The following is a 23,847-nucleotide window of genomic DNA, read 5'->3' as shown; positions in this document are numbered from 1 at the left end:
TCAGTTTAGGCTACACAGAAAGTTCAAGACCTACTAGAGCTATAGAAATCCTTCCTCTACAAAACAAACAGTGAGGGCCAGGAAGACGGCTCAGCAGGAAGAGGTGCTTGCTTCAACCCTACAGTTCAGTCTCCAAGACCCACAAAGGTAGAGTCCCTCAAGATGGCCTCTGTCTTTCAAAAGAGAGATTCTTACTTTCTGGACCATAGAGCTTCTGAAGCCATTTCTAGATTACAGTACTAACCCTGTGTCCCAAGACTGTTATGGATAATACTCATATCCCAATAGGGAAGGCAACACCAATTTATCTCCCCAAAGAGTTAAAATGACACAAGGATTAATTTCCTCTACCTATGGTCTAAGGTAGTCCAAACTGGCCTCATACTTAGCTATGTAGTTAAGGATAACTTTGAACTTCTAATCCTAATTCTACTTCCAGGGTTATAGATAGCCATCATCATGCTAAGTTTACATAGTGTTGGAGCTCAAACCCAAAGCTAAGCAAACACTCCACCAACTGAGCCACATCCTGACTCCAATAATCTTACTTTAAAAAAAAAAAAAGATTTATTTATTTATTATATGTAAATACACTGTAGCTGTCTTCAGACACACACCAGAAGAGAGCATCAGATCTCACTATAGATGGTTGTGAGCCACCATGTGGTTGCTGGGATTTGAACTCAGGACCTTTGGAAGAGCAGTCAGTGCTCTTGACCACTGAGCCATCTCTCCAGCCCCTAATAATCTTACTTTTTTTTTTTTCTCCGAGACAGGGTTTCTCTGTGTAGCCCTGGCTGTCCTGGAACTCACTTTGTTGACCGGGCTGGCCTGGAACTCAGAAATCCACCTGCCTCTGCCTCCTGAGTGCTGGGATTAAAGGCATGCACCACCACACCCGGCTAATAATCTTACTTTTAAACATGAAAATTTCCACCAAATTATAAGAGAAAATTTGAAGTCTATATTACATTATATACATTAAATGTGTTTTTTCCCAAAGAAGATACTTTAGGCCCTTAATATCAGTAATAAGTAATGTCAATTTCCAGAGAGAGGGAGGAGGGAGCTGGGCAGAAAACATTCTGCTTCATTTACAAGTTGTCAAAAGCGTTGGTTCTTGGGGTGTAGAGACGGTGCAGTGGTTAGAGCACCTACTACAATGCAAAAGACAAGTGTTCAGTTTCTAGCATCCACATGTCAACTCAGTCTGTATAATTCCAGTTCCAGGGGATTTAACGTATTCTTCTGACCTCCTTAGGCACCAGGTGCACATATATATACATGCAAAATATTCACATATTAAAAAAATATTAGAAGTGTTGATTCTTTGGCAATTTTAGATTTTTTTATCTTTTTAGAGGCAGGGTCTATTGGAGCCAGGTTGTCCTTAAACTCCCTAAGTAGCAAAGAAGGTCTTAAATTTCCTAATTTTCCTGTCAGGAAACCCATCAGGAACATGGGTTTGCAGATATGGCCAGATTATACAGTGCTGGGGATGAGACCCCAGAAGCTCACATGAGGGAAGAGAAGAATGTCTTCAAGTTGTCCTATGACCTCCATGACATGCATACTGTGTGGGTATGACATGCATACCCACACAATAAGCTCAGTTTTTGAAAAGTTCAGAAGTTTAAAAGGGAAAAGAAAAAAGCCGGGTGTGGTGGTGCATGCCTTTAGTTCCAGCACTTGGGAGGCAGGCGATCTCTGTGAGTTCAATGCCAGCTTGGTCTACAAAGTAAGTCCAGAACAGCCAGGACTATTTACTCTGAGAAATCTGTCTTGAAAAGTCAAACAAAACAAAACAAAACAAGACAAAACAAAAAAAGAAAGAAAGAAAGAAAGAAAGAGAGAGAGAGAGAGAGAGAGAAAGAAAGAAAGAAAGAAAGAAAGAAAGAAAGAAAGAAAGAAAGAAAGAAAGAGGAAGAGGAAGGAGGAGGAGGACTGCCAGCATCTAAAGTTGCACCAGGGGCAGCACTTGACCACTCACTGAACCCTGAGCTCAGGTTTTCACCCACTGCCCCGGCTGACAGTGAGGGCTGCACTTCCATGTTATATGTGCACTTGTCTGAATCTGGGCTCTAAGAGCTGTGCACTCCAGCACCCACTTAGGCTTTCTTGATTCTTTTCATTTTTCAGTTATGAACTAAACTGAATCTTGTTTAATGCCTTCTAAAATATTTTGTATATTTTTTTCCCTCTGGCATTGGAGATTAAACCTAGGACCTTGTGTGTATCAGACAAGTGGGGTATTACTGTGGAGTAATATCTCCAACTCTATATTTTATATATTTTAAATTCTTCTAGTGCAGGAATATAAATAAGAGACTGTTGCCCCTAAGAACACTGCCAGTACTCTATAGAAAGAGTAGAGAAACTACGACCTCTGGGTCAAATCCACCCTTCAACCTGTTTTTCTTAATTTTACTAAAATTTACTCTCATAATGTCTGAGACTGATTGCTTGCTATTACAGCAGAGTCAAAGTATGTTGCTATGTTCTATTAACACAGACCCAGACTCCCATTTAAAGACTTACTTATTCTATTTGTGTGTGTGTGTGTGTGTGTAGATGGTACACAGAGGCCAGGAAAGGGGGTTAAAATTCCTTGGAACAGGAGTTACAGGGTTTTGTACAATGCTCAGCTTGTTATGTGGGTGCTGGTATCTGAGTCTGGTCTTCATGATTGTACAGAAAATATTCTTAAGCACTGAGACTCCTCCAGTCCCCTAACCCTAATCCTGAATCACAAAAACATCCCATGCTGCTTAGAAGGAGAAATGGTAACAGGAAACTTGTTTTAGTTTTAGTTCGATGATACATCAAGGTTAATTCTGCTGCTAGGGATGGTGACACACACACACACACACACACCACGGAGGGATAGAGATAGGGAAAGAGAAAGGGAGATTATGTAGCTAGGCATATCTAGAAGTAGTGTAGCTATATGCCATACGGGAGGTACTTAACACTGCGTGGGGATGAGTAAACCTTGTGCTGCTTCCCACCTACCTGCTCTGCCAGCCAGGCAATATGCTTGACTTCCTTGCTGCCTCCCGCTGTACTGGTTGCACCAAGCATGGCATTGAGCTCAGCCAGTACCTGTGGGAGGAGAGCCATTATGTTGGTGTGGATAGCTACGAACCAGGAGTGTGCTGTGGCCGTATCCTTGCAGCGTAAGATCAAGGTGTTCCTGCTATCAGGAGAATGTAGCTCTATCAATCTGTATGGGGAGAGAAAAGAGAAAAATGAGCTAGGCTTGAAGTCATCACACTAACCACAGTTAACATTCTAACTGCAAATCTAGTCTAATATGGTTTTTCTGATAGAGACATTTTAATTCCCCAAAGTCCAACTTCAGAGAAAACCACAAGTGGATGGACAATAATCAGGACTTACAGCTGGATTTTGTTTTACTGGGATGATCACTAGTGGGCTACTTCACTTTCCCTTAACTTCCATGTCAAAGAAACAGCACTGTCTTCTGGGCACTTCATGTGAGATGTTTGTGTGTGTGTGTGTGTGTAAGACAGAGTCTCATGTACTTTATCATATCATGTACTTTATCATATCACGTTGCTATATAGCTGAGAATGACCTTGAACCCTCACTCTTCTGGCCTTCATCCACCAGGCGCTGAGATTACAGATGAACATTACTATACAAAGCTAAAGAACTGATTTTTTTTAAAGATTTATTTATTATATGTAAGTACACTATAGCTGTCTTCAGACACTGCAGAAGAGGGCGTCAGATCTTGTTACAGATGGTTGTGAGCCACCATGTGGTTGCTGGGATTTTAACTCCGGACCTTCGGAAGAGCAGTCGGGTGCTCTTACCCACTGAGCCATCTCACCAGCCCAAGAACTGATATTTTAAAAATATAGGAATGCCGGGCACACTCCTTTAATCCTAGAACTTGGGAGGCAGAGGCCAGCCTGGTCTACAGAGTGAATTTCAGGATAGCCAGGGCTGCACAGAGAAACCGTGTCTTGAAAAGCCAATAAGCACACATGTGTAAATAAGTAAACAAACAAACAAACAAACAAACAAACAATTAGGATCTGGAGAGATTGCTCACTGGTTAAAGAGCACTTGTTGCTCTCCCAAGTGGTTTGAATAGCAGCACCCAAATGAGGTGGTTCAAACAACAACAAAAATAACAACAACAACTGCCTATAACTTCAGCTTCAGGAGATCAGATGTCTCTGTGGTTACCTACATTTATGTGGACAGACACATAGAAAAACACACATATATATATATATATATTTTAGATTAGGTAATTCTGGCCTGACAATGCATTATTATTAGAAATAATGGGGTAATAGCAGAAGAATATTACTTTTATGAGTATTATTCTTTATGAATATTTGGAATGCTATTTATTTATTTATTTATTTATTTATCAGAGACAGAGTCTCACTATGTAGTCCTGGCTGGTCTGAAACTTGCTGTGCAGATCTAGCTGGCCTCACACTCACAGAGATTCCCCCTTCTTCTGCCTCCTGAGTGCTGGAATTAAAGACATGTACACTACTATTATTACACTTGGTTTAAGTCAACGATAGATCAACAGTTCCAAGGGTGGCCTCCAGGGCTAACATGCATTTAAGCATCCCAATTCTTCTAGTTCCTCAGTGGGACTCTGGACTCAAGCTCAGGTCATTAGGGCTATACATCAAGTATTTTACAAGCCCAGTTATCTTGCTAGTTTATTTTTATTTATTTTGGTTTTTACATTTTCATCTTGTATTAAAAATTGGGGTGGGGGTTGTTGTTTAATTAATCACAGTGTGCGTGTATGTGAGTGCCTGTGTGTCAGCATTGAGCATGGAGGTCAGAGGATAACCTGTAGGAATCCTTTTTCTACTCCCACCATATGAGCCCTAGGGGTCAAACTGAGGTTGTCAGGCTTGGTGACAGGCAGCCCTACCTGCTGAGCCATCTCGCTGGCCCTAATTTTTATTTACTTAAGAGAAGATCTCACTATGTAGCCCTGCCTGGCCTGATTAATGACAATCCTCCTGAATGCTGGTAGGGCATATCTGGACCACAATGTTTAGTTCCAAGTATTTCAAGTTGTTATTTTATATGGCAAATGTTTATTCTCATCAAATTCTGCTTAGTTTATCCTTTCTTCTAAGATTTATTTCATTTGTATTTATATTTATGCTGTTTTTGGGTACTCAGGGATACCAGAAGAGGGTATCAGATGCTCTGGAACTGAAGTTACAGGCATGTGCTGGGAACTGAAGTTGGGTCCTCTAAGAGAAGAACAATTATTCTCAAACCCTGAGCCACCTCTCTGGCTTCCAGTCTATCCTTCCTTAAATACATATTAACTGACCCTCTACTAAATGGCAGATACTATGCTAGTGTTGTAGATACAGTGATATGAACATAGACAAAAAAAAAAAAAGTCTCTACCCTAATTGAGTCTACAGTCTAACAGGGAAGGCAGAAAATGAAGAATTGATGGAACACAGTTATAGGTCACAAAAGGTCATTGCTGCTAAAAGACATTTCTGTGGCAGTAGAGGCAACACAGGACTATAGCAGCAGTCTTCACACGTTTGGGGACACTTACCAAGCTGGTTCCCTGTGGTAAGATCGTTTATAAATCTAGTACCTCCCCTAAGGAAGCTTTGCAAACCAAACCTAGGGACGGTTAGACGGTTTAGCAGGTGAGGGCATTTGTTGCTAAGCCTAATGGCTGACTTCAATCTGAAGAACCCACCTGGTGGAAAAACAGACGCCAGCAAGTCACCATCTGACTTCTTCTACACACACATTGTGGCATGCTTGAACTCACATAATAAGTTAATTTAAAAATTTAAAGAATAATTCTATAATCTCAGAGAGCTCATTACAACAAAAACTGGGAAGCTGGAAAAGAGCCAAGGGATTTAGAAAAGTGGTCTTTTAGTCAATTTAATCATCCTGACACATAATAGGTCCATCTGCTAAGAAGAAACCCCAATTGAGAAAATATCTCCAAGGGCAAGTCTCTATAGGCATTTTCTTGGGAGACGATTGACCTGGGAGAGTCCAGGCCACTCTGGGCACTGCCATATCCTCGCAGGTGGTCTTGAGTTGCATAAGAAAGCAGGCTGAGCAAGCTTTAGGGAGCAAGCCAGTAAGCTGCATTCATCCATGGTGCCTGCTTCAGTTCCTGCCCTGAGTGACCTCAATGATGGAAATGATCTGAAAGGTCTAAAACAGCATAGAGCCTTTCCTCCCCAAACTGCTTTGTTTTTGTTTTTGTTTTTTGCAATAGTGTTTTATCACAATAGAATCCTGAACTAAAACAAGGGGAAAGCCAAATCCCAGTCAGTCTACTTACAATCCCTAAATGTGCTGGGAACTGGGGTCAAGGTTGTCTCAGAAAGTGAGACTCAAAGTATGCACTGCAGAGAGGGGCAGGACTGTGAACTCTATGCCAGCCTGAGCAACTTAGTGAGTTAAAACACCAAAACGAAAACGGGTCTGAACCTCAGTTGAGTGTTTGACCCTAAGGTTCAATTCCCACCACTGTAAAAAGCAAAAACAAACCAAGACAAAATCCAAACAGACAAAAAAGTCACCCCCAAATAATAAAGCCCTTAGTCCGGTATGGTTGGAGCCTATGCTGAGGCAGCTAAGGCAACGCTGCCAGAGATCTGAGGTTAGCCTGGGTTATACAGCAAACTTGAGGACAGCTTAGGATACAGTGTGAGACTGTCTCAAACAAACAGAATTCCCCACACTCAGTGGCCAATGACTATGTGACCTCATCCTAGCAGAAAGAATCCAAGTATCCTCATTCCCACCAAACAGGTCAGGAGAAGCAACTCTCAGGTCAGACTCTACATCTCTGGGCTGATCATTCCTGGAAGGGCTTATTTATTTCCACCCCATTACTCTGTTACTGAGGCCAGCCTAACATTCTTTAGACATATGCTAAGTTCACTGGCAAGAAACAGGCAAGACATTTCCCTCACTCCTCCTACTGACCTACTTAGCACTAAAGAGAGAAATCAGTTCATCCTTCTCTAGGTACAAAATGACCACTTTCTGGAAAAAAATGACAACAAAAACCCTTCACACCATATACAGCCCCAAGACAGTCTCTCGGGTTGGTTCTTTAATGTACTTATAAATAATGGGTAAGAGTGAAAATAGATCTGCTATAACAGAAGACCATGTCTGACTAATCAGTGCTGGACACTATGGGGAGAGCTCAGATGATGAATGGGCAGGAAGGTGTTTGGAGGCAGGGTCATCCATACTTATGAAACAAAAGAGAGATCTTGAGCTTCTTGGGAAGGGAGTATGGACAAGTTAATTAAGGAAACAATAAGAGTTATAGCTGCCTCATATGACGCTATGCCAGTGCCTGGCAAATACAGAAGTGGATGCTCACAGTCATCTATAAGATGGAACACAGGGCCCCCAATGGAGAAGCTAGAGAAATTGCCCAATTAGATGAAGGGATCTGCAACTCTATAGGTGGAACAACAATATGAACTAACCAGTACCCCCAGAGCTCGTAATCTCTAGCTGCATATGTAGCAGAAGATGGCCTAGTCGGCCATCACTGGGAAGAGAGGCCCCTTGGTCTTGCAAACTTTATATGCCCCAGTACAGAGGAATGCCAGGACCAAGAAGTGGGAGTGGATGGATAGGGGAGCAGGGTGGGGGGAGGGTATAGGGGACTTTCAGAATAGCATTTGAAATGTATATTAAGAAAATATCTAATTAAAAAAAAATCAAAGAAAAAAAGAACCAATAAGAGGAGCTGGAGAGATGGCTCAGCAGTTAAGAGCACTGATTATTCTTCCAAAGGACCTGGGTTCAATTCCCAGCAACCACATACCTTCTGTAACTTCAAGATTTTGATACCCTTACACAGACATACATGCAGACAAAACACTAGTACAGAAAAAATAAAAATACATTATAAAAAAGGAAATACTATTTTGTTTTCAAAACAGGATTTCTCTGTATAGCTGTGGCTGTCCTAGAACTCCCTCTGTAGACTAGGCTGAACTTGGAGATCAGCCTGCTTCTGCCTCCTGAGTGCTGGGATTAAAGGCATGCACCACCATGCCTGGTAAGAAATACTGACTTGTAAAAAAGAAAAAAAATTCAAATAGATGAGTTATCTTTGGCCAGGCATTGGCAGTGCAGGCCTTTAATCCCAGCACTTGGAAGGCAGAAGCAGGTGGATCTCTGTGAGTTCTAGACCAGCATGCTCTCTATAGAGCTAGTTCTAAGACAGCCAAGGTTACACAAAGGAACCCTGTTTCAAACAAAACAAAAAACAAACAAAAAAGAAAACAATAAACTGACACCAGAACTGAGCCTAGGATTCAGAAGAGTCTGTTTTGTAGTAGCCCTAACTGATAAAAGCTACATAGTAATGCTTGAAATGAGCTGTTTTAAATGAAAATTTTAAATGAGAACCCTACTAATAGCAAAGGAGGAGGCAGTCTGCCAGTAACTGAGCCCACAGGAGAAATGAGGAGGCAGCTACAAGGTTAAAGGTTTTGGACTCTAGTCAAACCACTGAGGAACTCCTGGGAAATTTAATTCTACTTCACCAGACAAGTCAAATCAATATTTAGGTAGACAGAAGCATGGGGTTGTAAGCTCAGCCTATATTAATATATCTGCTTGATTATGTCTTTGACATAAATTATGAGTTAAATTTAGTAACAGTCATGTGATCTTTATATGTCACAAATCTCAAGTCTACCTTTTACTAGAAAAAGACAAAATGAAGATGAAGCACTGTGAGGCAAGGCAGAGGACAAGTTTAAAATCGCTACATTCCTACAGGGCACAGCAATGCTTGCTAAGGAATGGCTCATTGCTCTCTCACTGGACGTCATCATTAATTAATTAGTTCTCGAATCTCATGACGCACATCGCGTGATCATTAGAAGCAACTGGCGAGGCAGGAGAAAACAGGGGAGGACTAAGCAGTGAGCCCCATCTGCTCATTTTCACAACTAAACACTCACCAGCCATACAATCACAGAGCCAAAGCAGCAGCTTCCCTTTTCATTTTAATGAAGACATTACATAAAAATGCATGTTGAAGCATAACAAGATTTCACTACAACCCCTCCCCCACCAATAGTTAAAACCATTTGTGATATATCACACTGCCATTAACAACTCTGGCGAGCACACGGAACAGTGGAAACTCACATTGTTGGCTGCTGTAGGTTTTAGCATAAAATGGCACAGTCATTGGAAGAATGCCTGGACATTTTCTTTTTTCAATTTATTTCTTTTTTTTAACGTGTAGGAGTATTTTGCCTCTATATATTTGTTTGTACCGTGTGTGTGTGTGTGTGTGTGTGTGTGTGTATGTGTGTGTGTGTGTGTGTGTGTGGTGTCCATAGAGTTCAGAAAGTCTGACCCCCTGGGACTGGAGTTACAGACGGCTGTGAGGTGTGTAGGTGATGGAGTGAATGGTCCTCTGAAAGAGCAGCCAGTGCTCCTAACTGCTGAACCATCCATCTCTCCAGCTCTGGGGTTTCCTTTTAATGCCAAGAACACACCTGCCATTTATTTGTTTGTTTGGTTTTGGTGACAGGGTTTGTCTGGGTAGCCTTGGCTGTCCTGGAACTCACTGTAAACCAGGCTGGCTTCGAACTGCCTGCCTCTGCCTCCCAAGTGCTGGGATTAATTAAAGGCATGCACCACCACCCAGCAGTTTTTTGGGTTTTTGAGGCAAGGTCTCACTATGTAGCATTGGCTGGCCTAGAACTCACAGAAAGCCACCTGCCTCTGTTTCCAGAGAGCTGGGATTAAAGTGTTAGAATTAAAAGCACATGCTACCATGCCCTGCCACATCTAAACTTGAAACCGTGACTCCATTCCTCCAAAGTTACCCAAGTGCATGAAAATGCACGGTCAAAGCAGTTGTACAAAATAGTCATGACAAGTAGCTCTACACTGAAAATCGCTCGGGTGACCATCAAGAAGGGATAGAAAGGACTGGAGATATGGCTCAGAGGTTAAGAGCACTGTCTGCTCTCCCAGAAGACCTAGAGTTGAGTACCAGCACCCAAATGGAGGTTCACAACCATCTTTAACTCCAGTGTCAGAGGATACACTGACCTCTTATGGCCTCTGTGGGGTACCAGACATGCATGTGGTGAGCAGGTATTCATATAGTTAAAACATTAAATACATTTTTAAAAATCACGGATAAAGAACCTGACACGTGTTTTAGGAGAGCTTAGATAAATTTAAGGACTAAAGAGCTCCAAGTGATTTTATAGATATTAATTCCTTTATCCTTGATATATGTGTGGTGTATACACATGTGTGCAATTGTGCATGCTATGGAGGTCAGAGTTCAGCGCTGGGCATCTTCCTCTCATACTCTCTGTCTATTGTCATTGGTCCTGGAGCTTACCGACTGGCTAGACTTGCCAGCTACCACACCTAGGATTCCAGGTACATGATGCCAAACCTGGCTTTTTACTTGGGTGCTGGGATCTGAGTTCATGCTTATGCAACAAAAACTTTATCCACAGAGCCATTTTCCTGGTTTTCCTGGCATGGCTCTAGAAGATAAGGCTGAAGATGTTGTATTTTAATTTTATAGACAGATACAATTTTAGCCAAGGGAAACTGACAGTACCTCCACAATTTTAAGAATTTACTAGGCCAACTTTATAATGATTTTCTTACCTAATCCTCATAGAATTTTTATTTTACTCAAGAGGAAACAGAGGCATATAGAAAACAAATAGCTTGGCCACAGTTCATGTCTTCTAGGTCTTACTTAGTTTACTTAGGTGGTAGTTTTGTGTATTGTTTTATGTGAGTTCACACAGGACAGATGCCCGCATCCCAGCAAATAAGCAAAGTTTCTCTAGAGCGCGCTCCAGCCTTGTCTTTTCTCATTTGTATCTTACAAGCGATAGCCATTTGCAAGTGTATTTCAAGAGAGAGTAGGAACAAACTCCTTTTCAGCAGTGAGACTGAGACTCTTTACCCTAGTCTTGATCACCTGAGACTGAGTCTCATACAGCACTCATGGTCATCATCTGACTGGAAGGAAGGGTGGGACCCCTACCCCAAATATTACGCAGCATTTGACTTTTGCTAAGTTGAAAGTTCTGGGCTTCATCACAGACAGCATCTTCGCACAATCATTGTCATACTTTGTTCTCAATCGTTCCCTTCCTGATTTACCCTCCCCCTCTACTGTCCCCTTTCCCTCCAGCTGGCTCCCTTTTTGTCCCAACTGAGCCCCCTGTCTGCTTTCCTCTTATATATAATTCATTGCCACTTTCTATCTCATTGAAGATCATGTTCCTTTCTCATAATCCCTGTCCTAGTTTTCACACATATAGATAGTCTGCTATAATTTTAGCACTTCCCAATTGCTCTCTACACTTGGTTCAAATCGATCATTATCAAACGTTCCCAGTACACGGGGCGATAGAGGTGGGTGGCTCAGTGGATAGGTTAAGAGCACTTGTTGCTTTTGCAGAGGACCCCGGCTCAATCTCATTACCCACATGGTTCCTCACAAATGTCTCCAGTTCCAGGGGGATCCGGTGCCCTCTTCTGACTTCTGTGGGCAATAAGTATTTATGTGGTGTACAGACATACACGTAGGCAAATTATTCACACACATAAAGTAAACGAATAGTTTTGTTGTTGTTAATTTGGGGTTTTGTTTTGTTTTTTTGAGACAGGGTTTCTCTGTGTAGCCATGGCTGTCCTGGAGCTCTACCTGCCTCTGCCTCCTGAAAGCTGGGAATAAATCTCAACTAGCAGGCTTCAAATTACTAAGTCTTTAGAAAATGTTTCCAGCATATAAATTAATCACGGAGGGTGCAGTCTGTTGCTGTGTCCTGACAGGCGTCTTAATAATAAAGGTGGCAGAGCTCTCAGGAATCACTTCAGTCCTCCTTCTTTTTACACTGTGCTCTTCCAGCAGCATCAGCAACAACACAAGCGTCTATCTCAGAAGGGGTTTATAATGGAAGGACTTAGCATTTCTATCCTCTCTGCACTGAAGGCATGCACGTGACTCTTAGCGTTAGATGAATTAATGCTTTTTGCCCCTTTGTGTTTTTTCTGAAACTAGTTTATTCAGTTATAGTATTCTAATCTGGACTCACTATGTAGCCCAAGCTGGCCTTACATTCACAGAGATTTCCCTGTTGCAGCCTCCCAGGAACTGGGGTTATAGGTGAGATCTACAACTGCCTCAGTTATGACACCTTATGCTACACTTTTTTGGAATGAAGAAATGGCTCAAGGTTAAGAGCATGTGATGTTCTTGCAAAGGACCTTAAGTGTGGTTCCCAGTACCCATGTTGGGCAGCTTACAACTGCCTGTAACTCCAGTTTTGGCCTGTGTAGGCACCCCCACATATAACATATATTCACATAAATACACATATTCATGTATTAAAAAATTTTAAAGTCTTTAAAATAACATACAATTTTGTGATACTATATAAAATACTCCAAATACAAGTTTTAATCATATTAGCCTTATATGCTCAAGGTCATTCAGTTTCTGCCTATAACCCCCTCCCACCAAAAAAAGAGCTTCCTACAATGTAGCCCTGGCTGCTCTGGAACTCACTATGTAGGCCAGTCTGCCCTTGAATTCAGATATCTGCCTCCTTAGCGCAAATTTCAAATTTTGAAATTACTGGCATGTGAGACTATGCCTGACAAGAAAAGCCTGGCAGCGGTTTCTTGCTGTGTCCCATGGTCTAGCCTACTTTGCTTAGATACTTTAGTGCATTCAGATCAGAGAAGACCATAAAACTGAAAGCAGATTATACAAAGACTATCTTTAGGTCTTTGAACAAGTTTTTTTTTTTTTTTTTTTTTTTTTTTAAAGCCATACCAGTTTGCCAAATCTCTGGCCTAACACTGAGTCAACCCATACTTTTACACAAAGTTAATGAAATCAAAGTCACCCTAGAACACAAATAGCTATAGAACAAGAAGAAAAGTTATAAATTACTCCATTCATTGCTTGCATTTTAAAGAAGACAGGGAGGTCAGAAACTCGTACTTGTCAGTCACTTGCCAATTGATATCCCAGATCTACAATGGGGACTCTGAATTGCAACATTACTCACAATTTTAAAAATTCCTTATAAAGACAATGGGAGGCTGGGCAGGGAGATGGTGGGTTTGAGGCCGTCGTGGGCTCCAAAATTAAAGACAGATCTCTGATCTCAGAACAGGAGGAGGCACTGAGGCTGAGAGCGGTGCTCTTGAAGGTACGTATGCTCACCTGTTCTCCAGATCTGGCATGCTCAGGTTTCGAGCAGCAAAGCACATTTTGAGAGGGATGACCTTCCTGTCCTTGGTGGTGTTCTGATGCTTTGGAGAGCCAGAGTCTTCACTGCCACTAAAGCTTGGAGACTGGGGAGAGGCACCTTCCCATGGCAGATCTGATACTAAAGATGGTTTCTTGATATATGGTGTTACTTCTCGGATGAATTTGACTATGAAAAACAAATTAAAGGAGGTTAGTATTTTTGTTTCTGATTAAATAAAAACCAAGATATTTATATACATGTGCTAGATGGTGGTGGTGCATAGTTTTAATCCTAGCATTGAGGAGGCAGAATTTGAGGCCAGCCTGTTCTATAGAATGAGTTCCAGGACAGCTAGAGCTACACAGTGAGACCCTGTCTTGAAAAACAAAACAAAACAATTCACATACAAGCAACATCTAGAACAAAGTGAAAAGCAGAGTTCAAATGCTATCAAACCCTTGAGCTTGACCCACACCAAGGAGACACACCTTAAAGCTTCCTCCCACTGAAACCTCCTAACAGCCTGAATCTCTTATACACGAGAACCTCTCAAATGTCAGAAAACATGCATCTCTTTCTTCCCTATACTAAGCAAGTATTTCAGCTCAATTGATACAAGGCTTGGCCCTGGCCTAAATGAGCGCTCCACCTGGATGGGGCAGAGGGAGATGGATAAACATTATTACTGTGGTAAAAATAATATAATAAGTGGGCTGGTGAGATGGCTCAGTGGGTAAGAGCACCCGACTGCTCTTCCGAAGGTCCAGAGTTCAAATCCCAGCAACCACATGGTGGCTCACAACCATCCGTAACGAGATCTGGCGCCCTCTTCTGGAGTGTCTGAAGACAGCTACAATGTACTTACATATAATAAATAAATAAATCTTTAAAAAAAAAAATAATATAATAAGTATATACAAGCACAAAGCCAACTCAACTGATCCCCTGTGCTTTCAAAATAATCTATTCCAATTAAAATCTCTTTTGAATATGTAATATGGTTTATCATCCCTTACCTAGTTGCTTGCCAGCAGAAGCCTTACAAATTTTGAAGTATCCATATGTACATGGAGATAAATGGAAAGATGAACAGGAAATTCATTTTCATATAAACAGTGCACATATGCTCCAAGGCAACTTAGGCAAGAGCGTCCTCATTTGGACTGCTCTATTTGGTCAGGGGTGGAACTTTCCACTTGTCTCATGTACATGCTTGAAAAGCTTCAGGTTTGAGGTTTTTGAAAGAGGTAAAATTGATACACAGATTCACATAAAACAAAACCCAGAAGAACTGGATTTCTCTAATGACAACTGTTGTGTGATCTCGCAGAGGTGGTAGATATGCTAAGCGCAATGTAAGAACAACACATTTATCTGTTTACCCACCGATTTCACAGGATGGTAGTGTATTATGCTTACTGCACACTACTTTATTCTTTAGTAATGCTGACAGCAGCCAGTCAGTCATTATCTACCTTCTCCTCTACCTTCTCCCCAACCACACCAGCCAACGATGGGTTTTTATGAACATCCAACACTTCTGCGACACAATGAAGACACAAGAAAAGGACAGGAAAAACAAGAGTGGCTCTAAACACATGCATACTCTAGGCACACGTGCACACTCTAGGGACAGTGAATAGCCTGTGCATGCCTCTCTTTTGCCTTCCTGACTTAGAAATCTAGAGAAAAAAATTTAAATTAACCCTAATCAATAGAAGAGATGAAGGCATGGTCTTTCATTATTAAATTAATCTAAGCACTTGACAGGCAGAGGCAGGTAGATCTCTATGAGTTCAAGGCCAGCTACATCTATATAGCATTCCAGGCCAGCCAAGGCTACACAGTGAGATCCTGTCTTAAACAAATGAAACAACAACAACAACAAAAATGCCACACCAATATCTGCTGAAATCAAGCAAAATAGTAGGAAATATAATTCTAATATTAGTGTTTACATATAGGACAGCTGCTTGCATGTGTGCATATTTTTCCTTCATGTTTTTTATAAATACATTTCTGGGTGGAGAGAGTAAAAGCTAGCTTGCTGGCTTAGGTCGCCAAGGAGATTTTTCATCCTGGAGGAATGAGCAGGAGTGTAGCCAGTATCCCTTAAGCAGCTGACTCAGGCATTTCAATACACACTTGAGCTTTGTGCTTTTAGGAGAGGATTAGATCACGAGAACTTGGCAGAAATTCCTAAGGTTTTCAATCAATGCCAATGGCTGAGACATGCTTTTCAACACTTAAGGCGCCATGCCAGCTACTGGTCTACCAACTGGGGGAAACAAAGCCATTCTAAATGAGCACTCTTGAAAAGTACAGTGATTAGAAGAGTCCTTAATGATCTATTCAGAATTAGCATCTCTAATCTGATTACTACAAACATGCTAAAAACAAAAGCAAAGCAGACACACAACCTAAGGGCCACTGTATTACAAATGCAATGGATATGGGCTGAGGCCAGATCAGCTGGCAGACTGCTCTCTAGCAATGCACTGAGTCCTCAGTTTGAGATTCAGCAACTCACAACCCCAGCATGGTGGTATATGCCTGTAGTCTCTGCACTCCAGTAAAAGAAAGAGGAGGATGAGAAGTTTATGGTCATTCTTAGATAGATACCAAGGCCTGCCTGGGCTGCACGAGACCTTAGCTTTAAAAACCAAGTGTAAATTTCACCTGAGATTATGGTGGTGCTGCCTGTACACCCAGCTAGCGAGCCATCTATGTTTAACACCTATAAATTGACACTTGTGTCCTATAAGACCTCCTCAGCTGCCACAGAACCAACTTGGGAAATGATGTGAAAAGAAACACCTTTACGACCAACCACTGGCCTTCAGTTTACCATTCTCCTCATAATTAGTTCCACCCAGAAAAAAAGAAAAAAAAAAGTGAGAAGAGAAAGCAAAGTGGAAAGGGCCCCCATCTTCCAAAGAGCCAGTCTAACCCTTCCCCGTTCTCAACTGACAGAACCACAGAGTGGGTCCATCAAGTTGGCCTCTAAACACACAGAGTAAATAAATAAGTTTAATTAACAAACACTATCGTTGTGTGTGCATTTATCGATAACAATATGGAGAAGGATTTTTATCAAGACATTGTAGTGCTTGTACATACGTTGATTTTAAAGATGTAATTCTGCCTATTTTGATTTTAATTCCTTCATTATGTTTAAAAAATAAGGTCATCAACTTGACTAAATGGCAAGTTATGCCTGTCTCCAAAAGGAAAGGAGGAGGAAGGAGGGAAGGAGGGAAGGAGAAAGAATGTCGTTTATACAGCTTCTTAAGTTTTTTATTTTTATTTCTGTATGTGTGGCTCCATCCATGCACCACTTGCATACAGTGCCTGCAGAGGCCAGAGGAGGCCATCAGATCCCAGGAACTGGAGGTACAGGTGGCTATGAGTCACCTGAGATGGATGCTGAGAAACCCAGGCTCTCTGCAAGAGCAGCCAAAGATCTTAACCACAAAGCCACCTCTCCAGCCCCTTTCCCCTTCCATTAGAAGTTTTGATGTAGCCATTTACACTCAGTTGGTCGCATCCTTTCACCCGAGACAATTAAATTTAAAATGCTGAAAGGAAGAAAAGATAAAATAAAAAAATCCCAATTATTTTCCATATTAGATATACTATCTCTTAAGTATTATTTAGGAATCATATCAAATTCCACTGTGTGTACATCATAATTTACTAGAGTATTCCCTAGTTATTGGGTACTTAGGTTTAGTGATCTACAAAGAACATCTTCTGTAGGAAGAAATATTCAAGACTCTGGATAAACATGGGCAAATTGTTCCCCTACAGAGATTTTATCATTTTATCTTCTCAGTAGCATGTTCAGGTCCCTTAAAGTGGTGCTGTGACAGTTAATTGTGGTATCACCTTGATTGGATATGGAATCAAGTAACAGACTTGTCTCTGAGTGGGTATGTGGGGCTATCCCTGGAAGGATAGCTGAGAGATCCTTCCCATGCCCAGATAGGAGGAGGTATGAAAGCTGTGTGCTCCTCACCCACTGGCCTTTGCAAGAGCCCCTTGCAAGCCCTTGGATCTACCTTGTTGCTGCCTGTGTTACCATCCTCTGCTGACCGTGGAACCCACCTTGTTCAACCTTCCACTTAGGCTGAAGACCAGTGATTCATTCTCCAGGAACCCTCCAGGCTGTCAGTGCCAGCTTGGAACTGTTGAGGAACCAGCCTTGTGCACTGATTGGCTCCGGGGTTCTCAGTCTCTCCAAGCATGCAGACAAGCCATTGTCGGACTATCCAGTCCATATCACGGAAGCCCATCTGATAAATCTCTTGTAACACATATTCATTCTATCAGTTTTGTTTCTTTAGGAAACCCTGACTAATGCACTAATCATATAAAACAATCTTGGCAGCCAACAAGAGCAGTGGTGCACACCTGTAATTCTAGCAGCAAGGAGACTCAAGTGGAAGGACTGCCACTAGCTCCAGGACTGTCTCATTAAAGCAAAACATAAGAAAAGCAATCTTTACTGCATAGTAGATGATAAATTGCCCACTAAATCTCAACAAATGTAGGATGTAATTTTCTTCTTTTTTTAAGGTTTGTTTCTTATACGTGAGCACACTGCAGCTGTCTTCAGGTACCCAGAAGAGGGCCTCAGATCTCACTACGGATTGTTGTGAGTCAGATCTCATTACGGATGGTTGCTGGAATTTGGACTCAAGACCTTCGGAAGAACAGTCAGTGCTCTTAACCACTGAGCCATCTCTCCAGACTCTATTTTCTTCTTAAAAGCAGAAAAATCACCTTGTAACCTTTTTCTTTTTGATCTCAAGAGGTAGAAGTACTTTTCAATATTAGAACATGAGGCACTAACAGCAGTTTTTAATACAGGCAAGTTACCCTTTATCTTTGACTATAAAGCAAGTTCAATGACCTTCATCACTGTACCCTCCTCACCCACCCTTTCCCCTCACTCCCCCTTCCTTTCCTCACAGGGTCCTCTTTCACCTCGAGCACAAATATCTCTTCCTCTCTAAGACAAGATGTTGCCTGGCTAACCCTGAGTTTATGAAGATCTCTCTGCCCCACCCCCCACCCCCACCCCCCCACCCCCACCCCCCAGTGCTGGGATTATAGGCATGAGCAAGATGCTTGGCTTACAAATCTTTTTTTTTTTTTAATGTTTTTAGATTTTATTTTACATGTATGAATGCTTTGCTTGCATGTGTCTATGTGCACTACATACATGTGTGCTTGTTAAATCCCCTGGAACAGAGTTACAGATGGTTGTGAGCCACCAAATGAGCGCATGGACTCAAACTCAGGTCTTTTGCAAGAGCAACAAGTGTTCTTACTCACTGAGCCATCTCTCCAGCCCTGTGACTCACCTATCTTTACTATTAAATGCAGACTCTACATGAGAAAAAACATGATATTGTCTCTAAACCCCATTCCTAGTTCCATTTCCCGTCTCCTTCCCTCCATAGAATTCCTCTAAAAAACCCTTCCTGAGAGGCAGAGCAGGCAGATCTGGGACCAGCCTGGTTTATAGTGAGTTCCAGGACAACCAGTGCTATACAAGAAACCATGTCTCAAAAAACTAAAACAAACAAACAAACAAACAAACAAACGAGCAATGTGGCCTTTATAGACAAACAGGATGGCAAATACCTTTACTCCCTGCACCCCTGGGGTGGCAGAGCTGTCTACATAGTGAGTTCCAGGCCAACCAGAGCTACATAGTGAGATCCCGTCTCAAAATAAAACATGAACTTTTTTTTTAAAGGAGTTTTTGCAAACTGTCCAAAAACATTTTTTTCCTGTCCTCAGTTGGGTTCTGCACAGGCATCTATTATGTTAACAGGGAAGAATCAGCTTTCACACCTTTACAATCACAAACACTGAAACCCCAACTATCTGAAGAAGTTGGGGCTTTGGTCTGAATAATTTCCCCCTTTTCAGCTACTAATTTTATATGGTCAAGTAGCTGTGGGTTATTCATAAAGTAAATACTTCTTAAATTTCTTTGCAATAGTTTTCTTAAACTGTAACAGAATATGCAAGTTTATTTTAAACACCCTGGGCTTGCATTTTTAGGTGTTCTTGTGAGGAGACAGGCAGTAGTAATTAAATCTGGCTGTGCAAACCGCTACACAGTGAGCTTGTTTAAGACCCTTCCATAAGTAAAGATGCGGAAACTGTTCCCTTCGACACTGATCCAGTCACTCATTACCCACACTCCTCTCTCTGGTCATGTCACTCAGGGGCTTGACGGTGGGAAACGGCACAAGAGGCCACAGGTCTGCTGTTGCCCTCAGCCAGGCAGATCTTCCTGCCTCTGCCTTTTTAAGTGCTGGGATCACAGCAGGCCCCACCCCGCCTCCCTGTGTACTCACTTCCGATGGCCTCCTGGGGACTTCTGCAGTTGAGTAGCTCCCCTGCTTCTTTCTCTACAACAAAGCACTGCTTCACACAAAAAAATGTGCTGTTTCTGTTTCCTTTACCTTTGGGGGGGGGGGGGGGCAGAGTTTACACCTAATGAAAATTTTGATCGTGTAAAAGACTAGAAAAAAATCTTTTAAATTTCTTCATCTCTCCAGCACCTATGTGCTATCAATTGTTCTCATCTACATTTACACTGAACTCTGCTATATATCTCTCACATATTATCTCATTTAGTTCCCATGAATAAAAAACTCTTTCAGGGGCCTGGTGAAATGGCTCAGCAGATAAGAGCACTGACTGCTCTTCTCCCAAAGGTCCTGAGTTTAAATCCCAGCAACCACATGGTGGCTCACAACCATCCATAATGAGATCTGACGCCCTCTTCTGGTGTGTCTGAAGTCAGCTACAGTGAATTTATGTATAATAAAAAAAAAAAAAAAGTAAACGTCTAAGTGCAGAGACTACAGGTGTGAATTACCAGACCTGGCATAACAGAATCAATTTCCAAAGGACTATAACAGTGGTTCTCAAACTGTGGGTTGTAACCTAGCAGGGGTTAAAATACCTTTTTACAGGGTTGCCTAGACCATTAGAAAACATAGGTATTTACAATTCACAACAGTAACAAAATTAAAGTTATGAAGTAGCAACAAAAATAATTTTATGGGTGGGGTCACCACAACACGAGGAGCTGTATTAACGGGTTACAGCTTCAGGAAGGTTAAGAGTCACTGGACTAGAGTATAGTGAATAGAATCTAATATTCCGTTTACAACCCTAGGGGGGTAATCAATATAGGACCTTTCATACACTACACAATTGATCTACCATTAAACTATACCTTCAAGCCCAAAATCTAAGATTGAATTTAGATTAAAATGTGAACTAGTTACAAAAACTTTGTAACTTGGGAAGACACACCCTCCCCATATATTTTTTTTTTTTTTAGACAATCTTTTAAGCCAAAACAGGGTTTGAACCTGCTATGTATCAGGGGATGATTTTGGATTCCTGATCTTCCTGCCTTTACCTCTAGTGCTGGGACTTCAGGCACAACCCACCCCACCAGGTTCATACAGTGCTTGAATCAAACTTGGGCCTTCATGCTTGCTAGGCAAGCACCCTACCAACTGAGCTATGTACACAGCCTCTAATTCCACTCTTCTCACCTCAACTCAGGAAGTGGCTTTCAGGTGTCCCCTCCCACCTCCACATCCTCTTTTTTTTTTTTTTTTTTTTTTTTTTGGTTTTTTCGAGACAGGGTTTCTCTGTGTAGTCCTGGCTGTCCTGGAACTCACTCTGTAGACCAGGCTGGCCTCGAACTCAGAAATCTGCCTGCCTCTGCCTCCCGAGTGCTGGGACTAAAGGCGTGCACCACCACAGCCTCCTTCACATCCTCTTGTTTTTAATTTTTTTATTTATTCTATAGGTATGAGGGTGTGTGTGTGTGTGTGTATGTGTGTATACACATATATATGTATACACATACATACATACATACATACTACATACATATGTATATGTTTGTCTGTGTACCATTGCCTTCATTCAGTGCCAACAGGTACTGGATCCCCTGGAACTGAAGTTACAGATATTTGTGAGCCACAATGTGGGTGCTAGGAATAGAACCCAGGTCCTCTGTAAGAGCAGTCAGTGCTTTAAACACTAAGCCATGTTTCTAGCCCTATATAATCTTCTTGTTAATTTATTATAGATTTGTGTTGTATATGTTTGTATGTGACTGGGTGTGCGAATGTCACCGCTCATGTGGAAGGTCATGTGAGTTGGTTCAGTCTTCCTACCATATGGGATGTGGGAACTGACCTCACTTGGCAGAACACACCTTCCTGCTGAGTCATTTCAATGAATCATTCTTTTTCTTCTTTTTATAACCCACAGAGAGCACATAAAAATGTAATATTAACCCTAATATCAACTAAGTAACCAAGAGAGCTCACTCAATACATATACTAATACATATAAATGGTTCTAGAAGATAGCAGGCACTGAACACAAATATCTATAGAGTGAGATTATTATTGTTATGTAAAACTGATACGTGTAGACAGGAATCCAGACAGCAAGCTTTTTGACTTCCTGATTTTTCACAACGACCAGTTTCTGCAGGCTTCCTTGTTCAGGGTCCCCCAGAATTCGTGCATCACCATCCTAGCCTGGCACTTGTCACGTCACAGCTTTGTTTTGTCACCTACTCTACTTGCCCAATGGCACACCTGTGAAGTCCATGCCTGTCATCCCAGGACTCAGGAAGTAGAGGCCAGAGGATGATCAGTTTAAGGCTCTATGAGGCCCTGACTCACACAAACTTCAAAAAAATAAACAGAAAAAAGCTACACTCTCTCCCAACCCCCAAAGATTCCAGGCCAACAGATAAAGTAGAAATTGGGATGAAAAACATTTTATCTCTGTAAGAAATACAAAGATAAAAATGTTACACATTATTGAATGTCTTAGCAAAACGAAAAGAAACCATGGAAAATACTTACGAAAAGACTAAGCAAAATGTTCTCCATTAAACAAAAAAGTTCTAGCCATTTAAGTGCAAGGAAATCCACCTTTTTCTTTGCTGCTAAGTGGATGTCTCTTGGACTAGCTGGATAAACCGGATGGTTTGTTTTAGATCAGCACACTGAGTGATACACTATAGGCGGAAATACAGTTTAACCCAGCACAATAGCGGCCTTCACGGGGTCAGCAAGCTCCATCCTGAACTGCAGTGAGAGCCACACTGGGAAGAAGAAGTCATCCAAGTTTCCATATCTGCAATCACCTTGCAACATTTTCAATTGCACAAAAGGACTGCTATTTGTAACTGCCAGGGTTTTACTGTCATTAGGGATTTTCTGACTAATTTGGCAGAATAACCAAGTTCAGGAAGAGAAGAAAAGACAAAGATGAGATCATGTTCTCTTTTTTTATGTAACTTAACTAAGGAACGTGGCTGCAGTACACTAAGACTGATACTCACTGTCCAGCAATAGTATAATATTGTGGTCAATTCAGATCAAATAATGATTCAATGTTTTATTTGTTTCTTTGATTAAATCACAATAAAAACAAAGAGTAGGACATTTCCAACTTCAAAATTAGTAGTGGAACAACAGGGATTATAACCCAGAAGAATAAAAACCATGAGTCTGTACTGAACAAACAACTGGGTAAATAAACAGGGAAGAATAAGCTGTTTCATACAGAAGAATTCCAATCAAAAAATACCAGACAGGATGCTGGGGATATAGCTCAGTTGGCAGCAACAGTACCGAGTACACATGAAACCCTGATCCAACCCCAGTACACAGGAGGTAAGAGCAGGAGGAGCAGAACTTCAAGGTCATCTCTGGCTACACAGTGAGCTAAGTGTAAGCCTGGGTTACATGGGAATCTCCAAGATAATAGTCACAGTGATAATTACAAGAGCCAAACAAAAACAAAACACACAAACAAAACTCCCCCACATTATCTAACCATCTTTCTTGCAGAAAAATATATATTTGTTGACATAAAACCACCAAGAAGCTTAAATAAATGATCAGGTTTCTTAGAATATGGCTTGTTTTTCAAGACAATGTTTCTCTGGGTAGCCCTGGCTATCTTGGAGCGCCTTCTGTAGACCAGGCTGAGCAAAACTCAGATATCCACCTGCTTTTGCCTCCCAAGTGCTGGGATGAAAGGTGTGCGCCACCACACTTGGCTGGTTGGTACAAACCCTTAAGTACCGGGGGGGGGGGGGGGAAGATACAGCTCAATGAGAGGGTGCTCCAATATCCCTGGAACATAATAAGCACCACTGCCTCAGAGATCTGAGATCCTCCCCTCCCTGACCCGCTCTATTACTGACTCATTACCCAACCATAAACAAATTACTTAATCTCTAGGCTTGTATTATAATCATCTGTGTAATGACTGTTATATTGATATTACATGCTCTTAAGAGCCTCAGCTAAATGTAAATCACCACACACTGCAGTATCATTACTCATCCAACCTGTGGGGAGGCCTTATCATTCAGAGGTATATGAATACTCCTTGAATTAACATCTGCAGAAATCCAGCCATTAAACAAAACACACCACTTCACCCCAGCTTCTCCATA

At 41.6% G+C, this 23,847-nt stretch overlaps 1 protein-coding gene across 2 annotated transcripts in view; it reads right to left on the bottom strand.

Moving 5' to 3' along the window:
• The window catches only part of Sntb2 (syntrophin, basic 2), a 78,493-nt gene that overhangs the window by 19,614 nt on the left and 35,032 nt on the right, over positions 1-23,847 (bottom strand). For both annotated transcript variants that reach the window (NM_009229.5, NM_001368316.1), the window contains exons 2-3: positions 13,280-13,493; positions 3,013-3,223 (exon numbers count right to left, since the gene is read on the bottom strand). In NM_009229.5, coding sequence (NP_033255.1) covers positions 3,013-3,223; positions 13,280-13,493 — 425 coding nt within the window. The remainder of the gene's footprint in view (positions 1-3,012; positions 3,224-13,279; positions 13,494-23,847) is intronic.

The sequence above is a fragment of the Mus musculus genome, chromosome 8 (genome assembly GCF_000001635.26).
Source record: "Mus musculus strain C57BL/6J chromosome 8, GRCm38.p6 C57BL/6J".
Lineage (NCBI taxonomy): Eukaryota > Metazoa > Chordata > Mammalia > Rodentia > Muridae > Mus > Mus musculus.
The sequence above is the reverse complement of the archived record's forward strand: the minus strand, read 5'-3'. Positions and strand labels throughout refer to the sequence as shown.